General features: G+C 46.6%; 1 protein-coding gene across 2 annotated transcripts; it reads right to left on the reverse strand.

The window, feature by feature from the left end:
• Positions 1-1523: 1523 nt before the first annotated feature.
• LOC116646533 (calcitonin receptor-stimulating peptide 1) lies at positions 1524-4493 on the reverse strand. Of its 2 annotated transcripts, none has more exons than XM_032427359.1 (5): positions 4396-4493; positions 3257-3351; positions 2801-2935; positions 2251-2435; positions 1524-1672 (listed from the first exon to the last, which is right to left on the reverse strand). In XM_032427359.1, exons 2-4 carry the CDS (start codon positions 3340-3342, stop codon positions 2276-2278), a joined length of 381 nt encoding a protein of 126 aa, XP_032283250.1. In that variant the 5' UTR covers positions 3343-3351; positions 4396-4493; the 3' UTR covers positions 1524-1672; positions 2251-2275. The 2 variants fall into 2 exon arrangements, with proteins under 2 accessions (XP_032283250.1, XP_032283251.1); XM_032427360.1 differs by lacking the exon at positions 4396-4493 and adding an exon at positions 3844-3853 and having other exon boundaries at positions 1560-1672.
• Positions 4494-16944: the final 12451 nt, after the last annotated feature.

A 16944-nucleotide genomic window follows, 5' to 3' on the forward strand; every position in this document is an offset into this window, starting at 1 on the left:
AAGGTGAGGTACAATTTCAGAAAGGATGGCCAGGATAGATGACATTTGAGTAAAGATCTGGAGGAAATGGTGTTATGGGGTGGGGGACATTTTGCAACAGGTACAGCAAGGGGAAACACTTGAGGGGATTGGTGTCTGGGGGTGCGGTTTGAAGCCTAGCAAGAAGGCCAGTGTGTGAGAGGGAAGTCCAAGATGAGGCCAGGTAGGTCATGGGGTTGGTGGTGAGGGGAGGGGAGGGAAGATCAGTGTGGACCTTGGACGCTGCTGCAATGTCCCAGGTGTTTACTCCATGGAATGCGGAGTCAATGGAGTACTTTGTGCATAAAGGAGACATCTGGGTGATTTCCAGCAAAAATGGGTGACAGTGTGGAGTATAGAGTGAATGGGAATGAGGATCATAATTCTAGGGGCTCCTGAGGAAATAACTAGAGTCAGTGCATAGAAGGGGGTGACTTTTCCAACTACAAGACCTCACCTAACTGAGCATCCACCAGTGAAACTGGCTGCACAGTCCCCCTGGGAGCCAGTCAGCAGCATGTCACTGACAGTCCCAGCAGGAGCCAGGGATGCTGACGCTGGGAAATTCCTACAGCAGGTAAGGTGTTCAACTCGGACATCCCAGACTCCTTCCAATACTGAGCATCTCTGATGCCACAGCATATATCACCCTAATCTCCCCCAGTTAGAGTGCAGGGCTTCTGTCCCTTCTGTTCATCGCCGTATTCCTGGGGCCTGGAATAGTGTCCGGCAAATAGCAGCCACTCAATGAGTACTTGTTAAAGTATGAATGTCTTTGTTAAACATATTGCAGGCTTTTGAGCAGCATACTTTTCTTCTCAGCACCCCAGAGAATAAGAAAAGATGAACTGGATGACACCTGTTGACCTTTCCAGGCCTGTGGGTCTGTGACAGCATCTCAGACTCTGAGCCATTGTTTCTAAAGGGCTTTGCAGGCTCTGGGGCATATGAGGAGTGCTGATGGGGAGGAAAGGCAGGGCTGGGTAAGGGCAAACCTGAGTCAAGGGGAAGTGCACAGATAACCTCTGTTATCTGTGGGGACCAGGGAACTCTGACAATAAAGGGGAATTGTCTTTGAGATGTATAGAGTAGAGTTCTCATCCCGCTAAGGGATGCTGAGGACCCGTCCCATCCCAAGCATGTTGCATTTGCTTCATGGGTCAGCCTGCTCAACAAAGCCTTCACAGGTCTCTAGGCTTTCCTGGGAGAAACACCATACATAGCAGTAAGCACTCCTCTTAAGTGTATCGAAAACCCTTTCTTATCTTGACGAAGTTCACCAGTGACAACATTTCTTCAAAGAGTTCCGTGCAGGCACAGTATCTATTATGTGCCCCCAGACACCCACCCGGCAGCTACTCCCCGTCCCCCTGAGCTTTTGTAGGATTGCCAACATCAACAGGTTGGCTGACAGGGCCCATCTTTGCTACCAGAGAAGCCAGTGAGACATGCTGTTATATTTATTGAACAATCAAATACAAAAAGATGCACACTAGGTAATTGCAATGATTTTATTCTATATTTATTTAGCTTTAGTTTATTTCAGACAGTGTTTTTAATATTAAGCATGCAGATGTATGTGTGTTCCATGCTCCTTATCCTATGAGTTGCATTCATTATAAATTAAAAGAAGTAGTGTTCGCCTCATGGTGACCTAGAAAAAAAATATATAACAGCCAGAATTTAGTAACTTATTAATTGTGAAAATATTGACATCTATTATCTCATTCAGTCTTTACATTAATACTAGCAAGTAGACACTATTGTTGCCCTTGATTCACAGACGGGGAAATGGGCTCGGAAAACGCGTCTGGCCTGTGGTCATACAGCTAGAAGAAGGCAAACTCAGTTCGTGATCCCAGGAGTAGGCTCTGAACTCAGATGTACATGACATTATAGTGTTTACACGCAAAGCATGTCATTACCTTTCAAACCCAAAAGATAGAATAATCAGTTATAAGTGCGGGGGACAGTCATTTGAATAAACAGATCTATCTTTTCTAGCAGATGATCTCAGTGTCACAGGGAGATACTGGTCAATGGAGGGGAATGAACCTAAATTCTAGGAGTTTCAGCTACTGGGACTCCCTGTTCTCCCTGCACACCTTGGAGTGGGCACATTGCCCTGTGGATTTTTTCTACTATGTGGACTCTCAGGGGGTTAAAGTGTGGACTGCACCCCTGCAATACCCAGTTTTCCATCCTCCCATCTGACACTAGAAGGGCAGTCACCTCCTTCTGGGAGTCCTTTCACTGCTTAAGCCCTAAGCTCCCTGCGGCGGCGATTGTAGACTTTGAAGCCCATGCTGGTAGGCAGCAGGTTGGTGTTTGCCACACTTCCAGCTCTGCTCAGCAAGCCTCCCAGCCAGTGGGCCACACAGGTGGCAGAGCTGCAGGATCTCTTCTGGACAGTGACTCTAATTAGCAAGATGGAGAAAGAAGAGAAGATTATCAGTGAGAGGTTCACACATAACCAGTCCTAACTCCTCCAATGCTGGGAAGTCCCCTCAGTACTACCAGCCCTATTTCCAGAGTGGGGGATGTCATACCTTTCCCAACTGCTTTCACAAAGGGATCTTTTTCCATGTGCTCTAACCATAGACTCTGTGTGACCTCTGTTGTCAGTGGAGCCTGAGAATAGCTGGGCCCCAGTCCCAGGTGAACAATGGCAGTGTGCTGGCCTCCTGTCCGGCTGTGTTCTCTCTTACCTCCTGGGATATGCCTTCCTGGGCATGACAGGAGGGAGGGGCTGCCCTGAGCTGAGCCGGGTGGGGAGCCTCACCTGGAGCCCTCAGTCTCCTGCTCCTGCTGCAGCTCACGGGCCTTTATTTGCACATAGTCCTTCAGCACTGCAGCCAGTAGGAGTCGCAATTCCTCCTCACTGCGCACAGGGTCTGGACGACTCTCCAAAGCTGGCCTGGGGAGGGAAAGAAAACCCAATGCAAGCTCTGAGTCCTCGCCTGCCTCTCCCCAGAATAAGCAGCCAGGCTTCCTGGTAAAAATAACAAAAGCATTCTGTGAGACTCAATGAGTTGTATGAAATTTATAATAAAGAATATTGTATATCATTGTTATTTTTCAATTATGTGCTACACATCTTTGTATCAGAAAAATATACACTCCCCCATTGCCCCCCTCACCAGTTGGTAAACTTTCAGCACACCACAATTCTGAGAAAGGAATTGTCTGATCCCAGGAGCAGTGGGAGGGGAGGGTACTCCTGACAGGGCTGTCTTACCTGAATGGTGCTGCCTGGAGGACGCCCACCTGGTACAGGGCCAGGACGCTGAGAACCAGTAAAGGAGAGAACTTCCAGAAGCCCATGATGCTTCTCTGCAAGGGAAAAAAGATGTCACCTGCTGCACCAGTTCGAAGTTCTATGAGCCCAAGCACCTGGGCTCTAGTCCTGCTCCTAACTATAACTCCCTGGCATGGTGGCTTCAGGCTGGTCATGTCATTTCCTCTACGATTGTTTCAACTCACCAGGGAAGTGGACTGCTGGAAGATCCAGTGAGCCTGTAGCATGCATAGTTTAGCAAAGACAGATGAGTGAGAGCAAAGCTATCCTAGCAGGACAACTGAATGAAGAGGATTCTGTCCATAGCCCCCTCCCCACCACCCTACACTCTCACAATGGCCAGGTCTCCATTGAAGACAATCTCTGAGCACCCTGTCACCAAAGCTGCTCTCATATCACAACCCAGAACTGTCCTCCCTGTGTAGGGCTTTTGCTTATACCTGGCGGGGCGTGGGGAGGTAGCAAAAAGGAAATATCTCTACCAATGGAATCTTAGAGAAACTAAAGAAACAAATTCTACTGCTCACCTGCTCCGCACTCTGGCAAAGAACCTGCAAGAACCAAGCGTAGCAGAGTCTTAAATTGGGGCTAGGACTTAAAGCAGGGGGGAAAAGCTCCCAGAACTCACTAATGGGGCTTCCTGTTCAAGGCTGCCTGCCTCTAGGGTTTTGAGCCTATTTGCCCCCCACTGCGGCTGGCCAAAGTTCCAAAATGATTTCCCAGGGACCACTAGGCACAAACAGGATCCATGAGCACCCTGCGTCCCACTGTGTGTGCGGTGTCTGTGGAGCTCCAGGGTCCTGAGCGCAAGTGCAGCAAGAACAGCAAGACTGAAGCCTGTCTCAGTGCGGAGTGAAGCAGGGAGTCCCGGAACCGAGACTGTCCAGTGTTACCTGAGGCAGGAGCCTGCGATGAATTGTAGAGTAACAGAGATTTTGTGATGAAGAGACCCAGACAGAAGTGCACAGAGACTCTAAGACACGCAGGGAGAGCAGCTACAAGAAAGACGAATGCAGAAGAGGGAGGGAAGAAGAAGGAGAGAGAGAATCACACAGCTAAGCAGGAATCTCGGGGCTCACCTGGCAGCAGGCAGCAGGTGGCTTGGATCCCAGGCGGTGGCAGCTGCGGCAGCGTTGGCGTCAGGCGATGGCGCTGTGGAAGCGGCAGGGACACTTGAGCGGAGCGGTGGCTCTGCTGCCTCCCAGCACCAGCAGCTGCTCTTATTCCCGCCGCTCTGGGTCTGGGGTGGTCCAGGAGCTCTGAGCAACCAATGAGAGGACAGATCTCGTACCCCATTGGATTGTGTCACCCATTTACGTCCAGAACCTAGAACATTCCGCGGGACCATCCCACTTGTATTTGCATTGAGGTCATTGATGGGAGTGGAGGGAGGGAGAGGGATGGTGGGGACTGAGGAGAAATACCCTTAATATGAGCAGGAAGTTGAGGGCAGTTTGACGTCATGGTAAATTTCACCTGTTCAGTTCCACTGGGTTTTGAACATGCGCCCCTCTCCATCCCCAGCGGTGCAGTCGTATAGGGCAAGATCTAGGAAGCAGGGCATCCTAGCTCCCCAAGTCTGACCCTAGATCCCCCGTCCAAGTGAGGCTTGGACGGTTAACAACGTACAGCAACATTGATTCTGGACACAAGCAGGGTGTCTAATTCAAATAGCTGGAATTACAGAGGGGCAAAGCTCATGGGAAGCAAGAGATGGGAGTGATAGCAAGAACTTTGTCAGTAGAACTCAATTCCAGGCAGTAAAGTCAAGGGCAATTAACTTCTCAGCACCTCAATGTACTCATCTTTGAAATGGGGACCATATTCCCAGCTTGAGAACATGTTGTTGGTTAGTAGCCATGTGCCTGTCCCCCAGTGGGGGAGGAATTTATGAGAGCCCTCAGGCCCAAAGAGGGATTTTGTGAAATCACAATCTCAATTTTCCAGATTCCCACCTTGTGTGGCTTCCTGGATTCTTGCTGGGTGGTCTGTCATGTGGGTTAGGAGGACCTGGAAGCCCTGCTGGGCCTGAGCCTGAAGGTGTTAGGCACCGATGCTTCCCAAGCCTCCAAACGGACTTCTAGCCCTTCCTCTTCCTATCCTGTCATCCATCACCTCTGGCTCCTCACCCTGCTGGAGCCATTTGCCCAGCTGCCCCTTGCTTCCGGCTGCTGTTTGCCAAGTTGTCCCAGGGGCGTGCAATTCCAGTCCTGTGCCCGCCTCCCCTGCACTTCAGTCCTCCACTAGAGAGCAGAGCACGCTCGAAGGTACTGAAGAGTCCCTGCGGATACTAAAGCTCACGCGCAAAGCTTTCCCACAAACTCATTTCTGTCTCCAAACATGTGCGCACTCCCCAGAGCACAGGCCGGCGCAGGGGGTCTGACACCCGGGGCATCCACGTGGGTTCACTGTGAATCACAGCCTGAGCCTGCCTCCGAGTCTCTCTCTCTCATGGGATCGCGTGCACACTTGGCATGGTGATGATCTGCTGAAATCATACCTGCACTCACAATTGTAAGCGTGCTCTCTCACGTAGCACCTCCACTCTCTCCAGGACACCAAATGGAGGGTTTTAGGACCCCTCCAACCTGATCTTTCCACTCCCAGCTCGCCTGGTGGTCCTAGGTCCTGACTTGCCACCCTTAGCACCGAGAGTGCTGAGAAAGAAGCTTCTCACTGTTCCCAGGATCTCGGAGTCTGAGCGCCGCACGTGAGCCTCAGCCTCTACATACTCTCCCCGGGCAGCCAGCGTGGCCGTGGCCGCAAGTGTGGCCGAAGCAGCAAGCGTGGCCGTGGCGGCAAGCGTGGTCCCCGCGGCAGCCGTGGTCCCCGCGGCAAGCGTGGTGTTGTGGGCCCAGTGGGTGGAAGACTACTTCACGGGTCTGTGCAGTGCAGGCAGAGACCCCAGTGAGGTGGTTCTCCCAGGCACAGCGGAAATAATGCCCGGGTACGTCGTATGTGACCCGGGCAACGGTGCACCCCTCTCCTCAGTCCCCAGAAGCCTTTGCATTTCATAGCACACACCTGCTTTGTACCACATCTCCTTCCCTTCTAATTTGGTGGCCACTGTTTGGGGACACTGACTTTCCAAGATGCCTCTGTGCATCTTTCGTCCATCCTTAACTCCTGGTGCTGCCCCACCATGAGGGAGGAAGTTCGGGACTGGGGATCGGGTGTGTAAAACTCTCTCCCCATGGCGGGCTGGCAGGACGGCGGGTTCTTTCTCCTAGCGTGAACTACAAAACCATTCCCCTCTGAGTCCATCCCTGATTTACCGAGTAGATTCAAGGAAGTTTAGACGTTCACGCGTGCGGGCTGCTTAGATTATGTCCAGCTATCCCTGGAGCCTCTCTAAATTGAGGCTACACAGAACACGATCTAATATATAAGTCGCCAAGGAAAATACTGATTTTAAAATAGTCGCTTGAGTATTTTGCTCTTGGTTTTATAATCTTATTTCATAACTTGATGTGAAGAGGCTCACGGTGTTGGACTCCATCCCCATTGCGACTCATGCCCCACCTCCCCGCCAACCCCACGCCCCGCGCCCCGCACTGGTCTTCTGCCTCGTAGCTGCGACCACCACAACTGGGGAATGGCAGCAATGTCTCCTCCCTGCTGTGGGTGCCTGAGCACACAGGTTCTGGGCTAGACGCAGAGCCCAGCACCAGTTGGTCCTACCAGATCATCTTCCACAAAGCCCTGTAACACTGCTGCCTGGAGGGCAAGGCAAACAAACCATAGAGGTTCATTCTCAAGGAAATTTAGAAGATCAATGGCCAACAACTTCCTGATCATCTTCCGAGGAGCCCGTTCCAGCTCCTTACACGCTGTCAGGGGAACCCTCCAGTCATGCCCGCCATGGTGGAAGGCATGTGTAAGTATAACTGGGGCTCCGCATGCCTCACCCAGATCCCTGACAAGACCATGTTCCTGAGTGTGGTGGATGTCTTCACCATATGGGCACCTCTGGCAGACTAAGACCCCCCACCACTCCCAAGAAGGACCATGGACTCCCTAATAGTCCTATTTGAGGTGGTCTGAGGGCTGCACCCCAAGTGTTCTGGCCATTGCCCACGGAGGACAAACTGAAGGACGGTCAGTTGGTATTCTTGGGTCTTGTCTGTCTCTAGCTTTGTCTGGGGGTGGGGGCTGGAGTCCCCACTTACTTTTTTCCTGTTCTCCTGCGGGAGGAGAACTGGGAGTTTCAGTGAGTCAGGGATCTTCTCAGTCCCCCTGACTATCCTCTCAACCTTCTTGAATAAAATAAAGAGAAAAAATGAATCAAAACCATTTTCCACTGAGCTCATGCCTGATTATCAAGTGAAACCAAGTTTAGATCTTTCTATGTGCCGATCGCTCTGAAACAGGCAATCCTTGAAACTTCTCTGGGCTTCTCATGGGATCCCATGCACAAACAGTACGATCACGATCTGCCATCATCATACCTGCAGTGACTGTCAATTTTAAGTGCATACCCTAAAACGCAATTATGCAGCACCTGGACCCCTCCAACTGGAGGGTTTTAGGACCCCCACCCGATCTTTTCACTCCCAACCTCCCCGGGGAATGTCCGAGGTCCTGATTTGCTGCCCTCAGCACACAGAGTGGAAGCTTCTCACTGTCGCCGGGCTCTCCAAGTCTGAGCGCGCAGTGCACAATCCTCAGCCTCTACACACTCTCCGCGCGCGACCGCAAGTGCAGCCTTTGCTGGTGCGTTGGCAGCCCCCAGCTGCAAATACCCCCACCCACAGGGTGGGCTCTGAACGTGGTTGGCGAGGCTGCATCACGGGGCTGCGGGGGCAGGCAGAGACCCCCAGCCAGGCAGAGACTAGCCCCGAGTGTGCCGTCAGTGACACGAACCATGGGGCAGCCCTCTCCTCAGTCCCCAAAAGCTTCAGCACTTTAGGACACACCTACCTTGTGCCACATCTCTTCCCCTTGCCAGTTGGTGGCCTCTGCTTGGGGACACCCTGCTTCCAAGATGTCCTTATTCAGCATTCCTCCTTTTTAACCCTTGGTGCGGCACTGCCACGAGGGAATAAAAGCTCCCAACTGGAGAACTCTGTATAGCGTCCGTATACTGGCAAGGCTGGGGGGGAATCAGCGATGGAAGACTTGGTTCAAAGGATGCAAATGCACTTAGGCACAGAGCAAAGGAAAGTGAGCTGAGCAAGGGACAGGGCTCAGGATGGTGGATCCCAGGCTCAGTGCGTCCTAGAGACTACACACAGACCCAGTCTGGGACTTTGGGGCTCAGCAGTTTAGGCCCTGAGTTTGGCCATAGGCTTTCCACCTGGAGGCGCAGGGCCAAACTGGTGAAGGCGGCACAGCAGAGACTGAGTGGCATGGAGGTTGGGCTCTGCCACTTGGGGCTCTTGTAGGTGACTGCTCTCAGGTGCCACATCCTTTCACAGAAATGATTTCCACTCCACGACTCGAGGTTTCAAACTTAAGAACCCTGTGAAATCATTTGTAAATATATGTGTCCTTGGACCGCACTTTTCTGATGAGAGAATGAACCCTACCTTTCACCAGTGCAATGGTGACTGCAGAATGGGTAAGAAATGACTGCTCTAGTAGCCAATTTCGTGGCCACCTTACTTTGCAGGCTCAGGACTTTCCCTCTGGCTGCCAGGTATGCCTTAGGCCTTCAGAGCCAACATTCATTTCTCACTCTGAGATCTTTGGTGGCTACAAAACCCGGGCTGGGGATGTGTGACCGGAATCAGCGTGTGTACCCAGTGGGTGCTAGGGTGACTTCCAGCAATTTCAAGCTTTACTTTAAAGGCCAGTATCTCTACACTTAGATCAGTGGAACAGAGTAGAGAGCCCAGAGAGAAACCCATGATTATATGGTTGATTCATCTATGACAAAGGAGGCAAGAATATGCAGTAAGAAAAAGATTGTCTCTTCAACAAATGGTATTGGGGAAACCAGACAGCTGCATGCAAAAGAATGAAACTGGACCAATTTCTTATGACATGCACAAAAATAAACTCAAAGTGGGTTAAAATGGGAGATCTGAAATCATAAAAATCCTAGAAGACAGCACAGGCAGTAATTTATCTGACATTGGCCATAGAAACATTTTCCTAGATATGAGTATTCAGGTAAGGGAAACAAAAGCAAAAATAAACTATTAGGACTATATCAAAAGAAAAATCTTCTGCACAATGAAGGAAACAATCCACAAAACTAAAAGACAACCTATTGAATGGGAAAAGAGAATTGCAAATGATATATCCAATAAAGGGTTGGTATTGAACATATATAAAGAACGTGTACAACTCAACACCAAAAAGCAAAGAATCCAATTTAAAAATGGGCAGAAGACATGAAAAGACACTTCTGCAAAGAAGACATACACATGGCCAACAGAAACGTGAAAAACGTGAAACCCAACGTCATTAATCACCAGAGAAATATGAGTCAAAACCACATTGAGATATCACCTCACACCTGTCAGAATGGCTCAAATCAAAAACACAAAAAACAAATGTTTGCAAGATTTTGGAGAAAAAGGAACCCACATGTACTATTGGTGGGAATGCAAATTGGTACACCCACTGTGGAAATCAGTATGGAGGTTCCTCAAAGCATTAGAAATACAATTGCCATATGATCCAGTAATTCCACTACTCGGTATTTACCCAAAGGATACGAAGACACTATTTTGAAAAGACAAATGCACCCCAAGTTTATTGCAGCACTATTTACAGTAGCCAAATTTGGAGGCAACCCAAGTGTCCATTGATAGATGAATGGATAAAGAAGATGTGGTATATATGCAATGGAATATGACTCAGCCATAAAAAAGAATGAAATCTTCCCATTTACAACAACATGGATGGATCTAGAGGGCATAATGCTAAGTGAAAGGAGTCAGCCAAAGAAAGATAAATACCATAGGATTTCACTCATATGTGTAAGAATCAAAGCAAACAAAGAAAAAAAGAGAGAAACAAAAAAAAATGGACTCTAAAATAAGGAGAACAAACTGGTGATTGCCGGAGGGGAGGTGGGTGGGGGGATGGGTGAATAGGTTCTTGTGATGAGTAATGAATAGAATTGTTGAATCACCATATATACCCATGAAACTAATATGTATTATGTAAATTATATGTTAATTATGCTGGAATTTAAAAAATAATAAATTTTTTTTTAAATAAAATGAAATAGGGGCCCCTGGGTGGCTCAGTCAGTTAAGTGTCTGACTCTTGACTTTGGCTCAGGTCATGATCTCGGTCATGAGATTGAGCCCCCCATTGGGCTCCTCACCAAGTGTGGAGTCTGCTTAAGATACTCTCCTTCTCCCTCTGCTCCTCCCTGCTCACACACTCTCTCTCTCTAAAAAATAATAAAATAAAATAAAATAAAAGTCATTTGACTATTTTTCCCTTGATTTTATTATCTTATTTCATAACCTTATACCTAGAAATCAGGGTAAGTTGGAAACAATCTTGTTTGAAAACACAATTTCATGGCAAGCTGATAAACTCTACCTGTAACATGTATTTACATTCTTGTAAGTTAGATTCCTGCACTTTTTCATTTAAAGTTTTTTAAAAAGATGATTTATCAGGGTGTGCCAGAGTCTTGTACCTGGTTGAAAATTCTTATGTGAATTTTTGTGCATTTAGAAGGATTACACCTAATGGGTTACTCCTTCAATTCTACACGATTGGAGTATGAATGAGACTCAGCAACAACACCAAAACCACAACAATAACAACTGCAGCAGAGTAGCAACAACACCACAAATTCATTCTCTTCAGCCTGGGGGGGATTCTGAGCTGTCAAACTACCTGAAGAATCTCAACTGAAAATTGATTGCACTGCATTCCACATGTAGGGAACATGGAAGTTGCCACTCTGTCCTAACAATGAAAAGCTGAAAAGACTGGGGAAAAAGAACAACTCTTCTAGGATCTTTAAGAGAGGTGAACACAGGGCAAACATTTGCCCCCAAGATTGGAGAGACAGATGAATACAGGGAGTAATGTCCTACTAAAACAAACACTTAACAAGGGCAGACCTCAGTGCTTGGAGCCAGTGCTGGGGTAGGATAACCTGACTGTTAACTGGTGAGCTGCTGGAGGCTCAGTGTGGACAACTCTGAGAGTTAAAAGATCCAGGGGGACACACTGGACCAGATAGACCTCATAGATATATATAGAATGTTCTATATATCCACCCTAAAACAACAGAATACTCATTCTTCTCGAGCGCACATGGAACTTTCTCCAGAATAGACCACATACTGGGTCACAAATCAGGTCTCAACCGATACCAAAAGATTGAAATTATTCCCTGCATATTCTCGGACCATAATGCTTTTAAACTGGACCTCAATCACAAGAAAAAATTTGGAAGAAATTCAAACACTTGGAAGCTAAAGACCACTCTGCTTAAGAATGTTTGGGTCAACCAGGAAATCAAAAAAGAACTTAAACAATTCATGGAAACCAATGAGAACGAAAACACATTGGTCCAAAACCTATGGATACTGCAAAGGTGGTCCTAAGGGCAAAATACATAGCCATCCAAGCCTCACTCAAAAAAATAGAAAAATCCTGAATTCCCCAACTAATTTTACATCTTAAAGAACTGGAGAAAAAGCAACAAATGATGCCTAACCCACACATTAGAAGAGAAACAATTAAGATCAGAGCAGAGATCAATGAATTAGAAACCAGAAATACAGTAGAGCAGATCAATGAAACTAGAAGCTGGTTCTTTTAAAGAATTAATAAGATCGATAAACCACTGGCCAGACTTACCCAAAAGAAAAGAGAAAGGACCCAAATTAATAAAATTATAAATGAAATGGAACAGATCACGACTAACACCAAGGAAATAGAAACAATTATTAGAAACTATTATCAACAACTATATGCCAATAAATTAAGCAACCTGGAAGAAATGGATGCCTTCCCGGAAACCTATAAACTACCAAGACTGAAACAGGAAGAAATTGACAACCTGAATAGGCCAATAACCAGTAACAAGATTGAAGCAGTGATCAAAAACCTCCCAAAAACCCAAGAGTCCAGGGCCTGATGGATTCCCTGGGGAATTCTACCAAACATTCAAAGAAGAAATAATACCTATTCTCCTGAAGCTGTTTCAAAAAATAGAAACAGAGGGAAAGCTTCCAGACTCATTCTATGAGGCCAGCATTACCTTGATGCCCAAACCAGGCAAAGACCCCATCAAAAAGGAGAATTTCAGACCAATATACCTGATGAATATGGATTCCAAAATCCTCAACAAAATCCTAGCTAATAGGATCCAACAGGACATTAAAAGGATCATCCACCACAACCAAGTGGGATTTATCCCCGGGATGCAAGGGTGGTTCAACATTTGCAAATCAATCAATGTGATAGAACACATCAATAAGAGGAGAGAGAAGAACCATACGGTCTTCTCAATTGATGCAGAAAAAGCATTTGACAAAATACAGCATCCTTTCCTGATTAAAACTCTTCAGAATATAGGGATAGAGGGAACATTCCTCAATTTCATAAAATCCATCTATGAAAAACCCACAGCGAACATCATTCTCAATGGGGAAAAGCTGAGAGCCTTTCCCTTAAGATCAGGAACATGACAAGGATGCCCACTCTCGCCACTATTGTTCAACATAGTACTAGAAGTCCTAGCAACAGCAATCAGACAACAAAAAGAAATAAAAAGTATTCAAATTGGCAAAGAAGAAGTCAAACTCTCTCTCTTCACAGTGACATGATACTTTATGTGGAAAGTCCAAAAGACTCCACCCCCAAATTACTAGAACTCATACAGCAATTCAATAATGTGGCAGGATACAAAATCAATGCACAGAAATCAGTTGCTTTCTTATACACTAACAATGTAACTGTAGAAAGAGAAATTAGAGAATCGATTCCACTTACAATAGCACCAAAAACCATAAGATACCTTGGAATAAACCTAACCAAAGAAGTAAATGATCTATACTCTAGGAACTACAGAACACTCATGAAAGAAACTGAAGAAGACACAAAAAGATGGAAAAACATTCCATGCTCATAGATCAGAAAAATAAGCATTGTTAAAATGTCTATGCTGCCCAGAACAATCTATACCTTCAACGCCATCCCGATCAAAACTCCATGGCATTTTTCAAAGTGCTAGAACAAACAATCCTAAAATTTGTATGAAATCAGAAAAGACCCCGAATCGCCAAGGAAATGTTGAAAAAGAAAAACAAAGCTGGGGGCATCACGTTGCCTGATTTCAAGCTATATTACAAAGCAGTGATCACCAAGACAGCATGGTACTGGCACAAAAACAGACACATAGACCAATGGAACAGAATAGAGAGCCCAGATATGGACCCTCAACTCTATGGTCAAATGATCTTCGACAAAACAGGAAAAAAGACAGTCTCTTCAATAAATGGTGCTGGGAAAATTGGACAGCTATATACAGAAGAGTGAAACTCGATCATTCTCTTACACCATACATAAAGATAAACTCAAAATGGATGAAAGACCTCAATGTGAGACAGGAATCCATCAATATCCTAGAGGAGAACATAGGCAGTAACCTCTTCGACATTGGCCACAGCAACTTCTTCCAAAACACATCCCCAAAGGCAAGCGAAACAAAAGCGAAAATGAACTTTTGGGACTTAATCAAGATAAAAAGCTTCTGCACAGCAAAGGAAACAGTTAACAAAACAAAGAGGCAACCCACGGAATGGGAGAAGATTTTTGCAAATGACACTACAGAAAAGGACTGATATCCAAGATCTATAAAGAACTTCTCAAACTCAACACCCAAAAAATACATAAGTCAAAAAATGGGCAGAAGGGGCGCTTGGGTGGCTCAGTCGTTAAGCGTCTGCCTTCGGCTCAGGGCATGATCCCAGGGTCCTGGGATCGAGCCCCGCATCAGGCTCCCTGCTCGGCAGGAAGCCTGCTTCTCCCTCTCCCACTCTCCCTGCTTGTGTTCCCTCTCTCTGTCAAATAAATAAATAAAATCTTTATAAAAAAAAATGGGCAGAAGACATGAGCAGACACTTCTCAAAAGAAGACATACAAATGGCTAACAGACACATGAAAAAAATGTTCATCATCATTAGCCATCAGGGAAATTCAAATCAAAACCACATTGAGATACCACCTTACACCAGTTAGAATGGAAAAATTGACAAGGCAAGAAACAACAAATGTTGGAGAGGTTGTGGAGAGAGGGGAACCCTCTTACACTGTTGGTGGGGATGCAAGTTGGTACAGCCACTTTGGAAAACAGTGTGGAGGTTCCTCAAAAAATTAAAAATAGACTACCCTATGACCCAGCAATTGCACTACTGGGTATTTACCCCAAAGACACAGATGTCGTGAAAAGAAGGGCCATATGCACCCCAATGTTCATAGCAGCAATGTCCACAATAGCCAAACTGTGTAAAGAGCTGAGATGCCCTTCAGTAGACGAATGGATAAAGAAGATGTGGTCCATATATACAATGGAATATTACTCAGCCATCAGAAAGAATGAATACCTAACTTTTGCATCAACATGGATGGGACTGGAGGAGATTATGCTAAGTGAAATAAGTCAAGCAGAGAAAGTCAATTATCATATGGTTTCACTTATTTGTGGAACATAAGGAATAGCATGGAGGACGTTAGGAGAAGGAAGGGAAAAATGAAGGGGGGTGAAATTGGAGGGGGAGACGAACCTGAATGACTATGGACTCTGAGAAACAAACTGAGGGTTTTGAGGGGAGGGGGGTGGGGCGATGGGTTAGCCCGGTGATGGGTATTAAGGAGGGCATGTGCACTGGTTGTTATATGCAATGAATCATGGAACACTACATCAAAAACTAATGATGGGATCAAGCCTGGGATCGAGCCCCACATCAGGCTCCCTGCTTGGCGGGAAGCCTGCTTCTCCCTCTCCCACTCCCCCTGCTTGTGTTCCCTCTCTCGCTGTGTCTCTCTCTGTCAAATAAATAAATAAAATCTTAAAAATAAATAAATAAATACATACATAAATTAAATAAATAAATAATAAATAAATAAATAAATAAATAAATAAATAAAAAAGCTCCAGGGGAGGGGTGTCTAGGTGGCTCAGTCAGTGAAGCGTCTGAATCTTGGTTTTAGCTCAGGTCATGATCTCCCGGTCCCAGGATCTGGGATTGATACTCCCTACACCTTGGGCTCCCGGCTCAGTGTGGAGACTGCTTCAGATTCTTTCTCTTCCCCTTCTGCCCCTCCCCACTCCCGCTCCCTCCCTCTCTCTCTAAAATAAATAAATAAAATCTTTATAAAAAAGTTCCAGGGACACTCATTCATAGGGGACTCCCCACAGATGTGATGTGTGCATTTTACCCCTAGGAACTTGACCAGGTTCTCACAGTACATATGAGAGAAAAATCCACTGGTGGGATTTGCCACCTGGAGCTATACACCTCCTGGAATAAATAACAGAGAAAAACTTCCTAGTGTTCCCAGAGAGGGAGGGGAAAGGAACCATTTTTTAATATTCGAGAGCTTCTTCTCTAGAAGGCCTGCCCTCAGGAGAAACCAGTTAACCAGAACCTAAAATGCTGAAATAGTATCATGGCCTAACTGACCGGGGAACAGGGCGGGGGGCGGCGTGTGTGGAATACCCAGCTATGGTCACCTTTAGCCTTCCAATAGCCAGATGAGCTTAGAACCAAAGGGATGACATCAGTGGCTTTTAGAATAGACAGCGCAGGAGAAAGACATTTATGGCAGAAGGAAGGAATGGGATTTCATGTTCATGGGGTCTTCCTGGACTCTTATAGCCAGCTGACTTTCCTGCAGAGTGGAGTCAACTTGCCCTAAGGGTGCTCTCCCAACACCGCAGCACCTTCTTTGCTGTAGGTACCGGGAGAGGTTCCTTATGATGAAGGATGATTGGAAGGCAGGCAGGCAGGGACAACAGGCCCCCACCCTAAGAGGAAACCACCCTTAAAAGGATTTTACACCACCCTGGAAGGAGCCCTCCACCCTTTCCAATATGATAGATAGGTGACAAAAATCTGATTGGATGACAGGCACAGGGAGGGTTAATCAGATTGAAACAGCCCACCAACAAGCCCATAAAAACCCCTAGACTTAGAAACTCCCAGTGGCAACCCCTTCGGGTCCCCTCTCACCTTGGGAGCTTTGTACTGTCACTTTGCTATCGCTCAGTAAACCTTGCTTTGCTGCCCACCACTCTGTCTGGTCTACCTCTTCATTCTTTGAAGTGGTGTGACCAAGAACCACGGGCACCGACGGACGAAAAAAATCCTATAACACTTCCAAGGTACAGAGACCGTGTTTACAGTACCTTCAGCTGCCAGGAAAAGAACTGAGCGCAGTGGAAGAGAGCCAGGTCATTCTGAGAGGTGGACTCAGCCAGTAAGGTCTAGGAATTACTCTGTCTGGGTTCCTCTTAGATGATTAAAATTCTCTCTCGACTCAGACTCATAGGCTGCAGAATGGCTCTCCTCTCCCTGGCTGAGATCACTGTTCCACGGAGAAAAGGGATAGAAATAAGAACCTTCCCACTATACCAGAAAGCTCCTTGCAGAGGTGAGTCCCTTCGGGCAGTGTTTAGGAACCATAAATTGCAGTTA

The sequence above is a fragment of the Phoca vitulina genome, unplaced genomic scaffold, assembly GCF_004348235.1.
Source record: "Phoca vitulina isolate PV1807 unplaced genomic scaffold, GSC_HSeal_1.0 scaffold36, whole genome shotgun sequence".
Taxonomy (NCBI): Eukaryota; Metazoa; Chordata; class Mammalia; order Carnivora; family Phocidae; genus Phoca; species Phoca vitulina.

What these genes read in the sequence shown, in the direction of transcription:
- LOC116646533 (XM_032427359.1), bottom strand. Translation starts at nt 3,342, where the DNA reads ATGGGCTTCTGGAAGTTCTCTCCTTTACTGGTTCTCAGCGTCCTGGCC. An exon ending in CTCCAGGCAGCACCATTCAG is followed by an intron (nt 2,936 to 3,256) that starts GTAAGACAGCCC and finishes TTCCCTCCCCAG; the next exon opens with GCCAGCTTTGGAGAGTCGTC. An exon ending in CAGGAGACTGAGGGCTCCAG is followed by an intron (nt 2,436 to 2,800) that starts GTGAGGCTCCCC and finishes CTTGCTAATTAG; the next exon opens with AGTCACTGTCCAGAAGAGAT.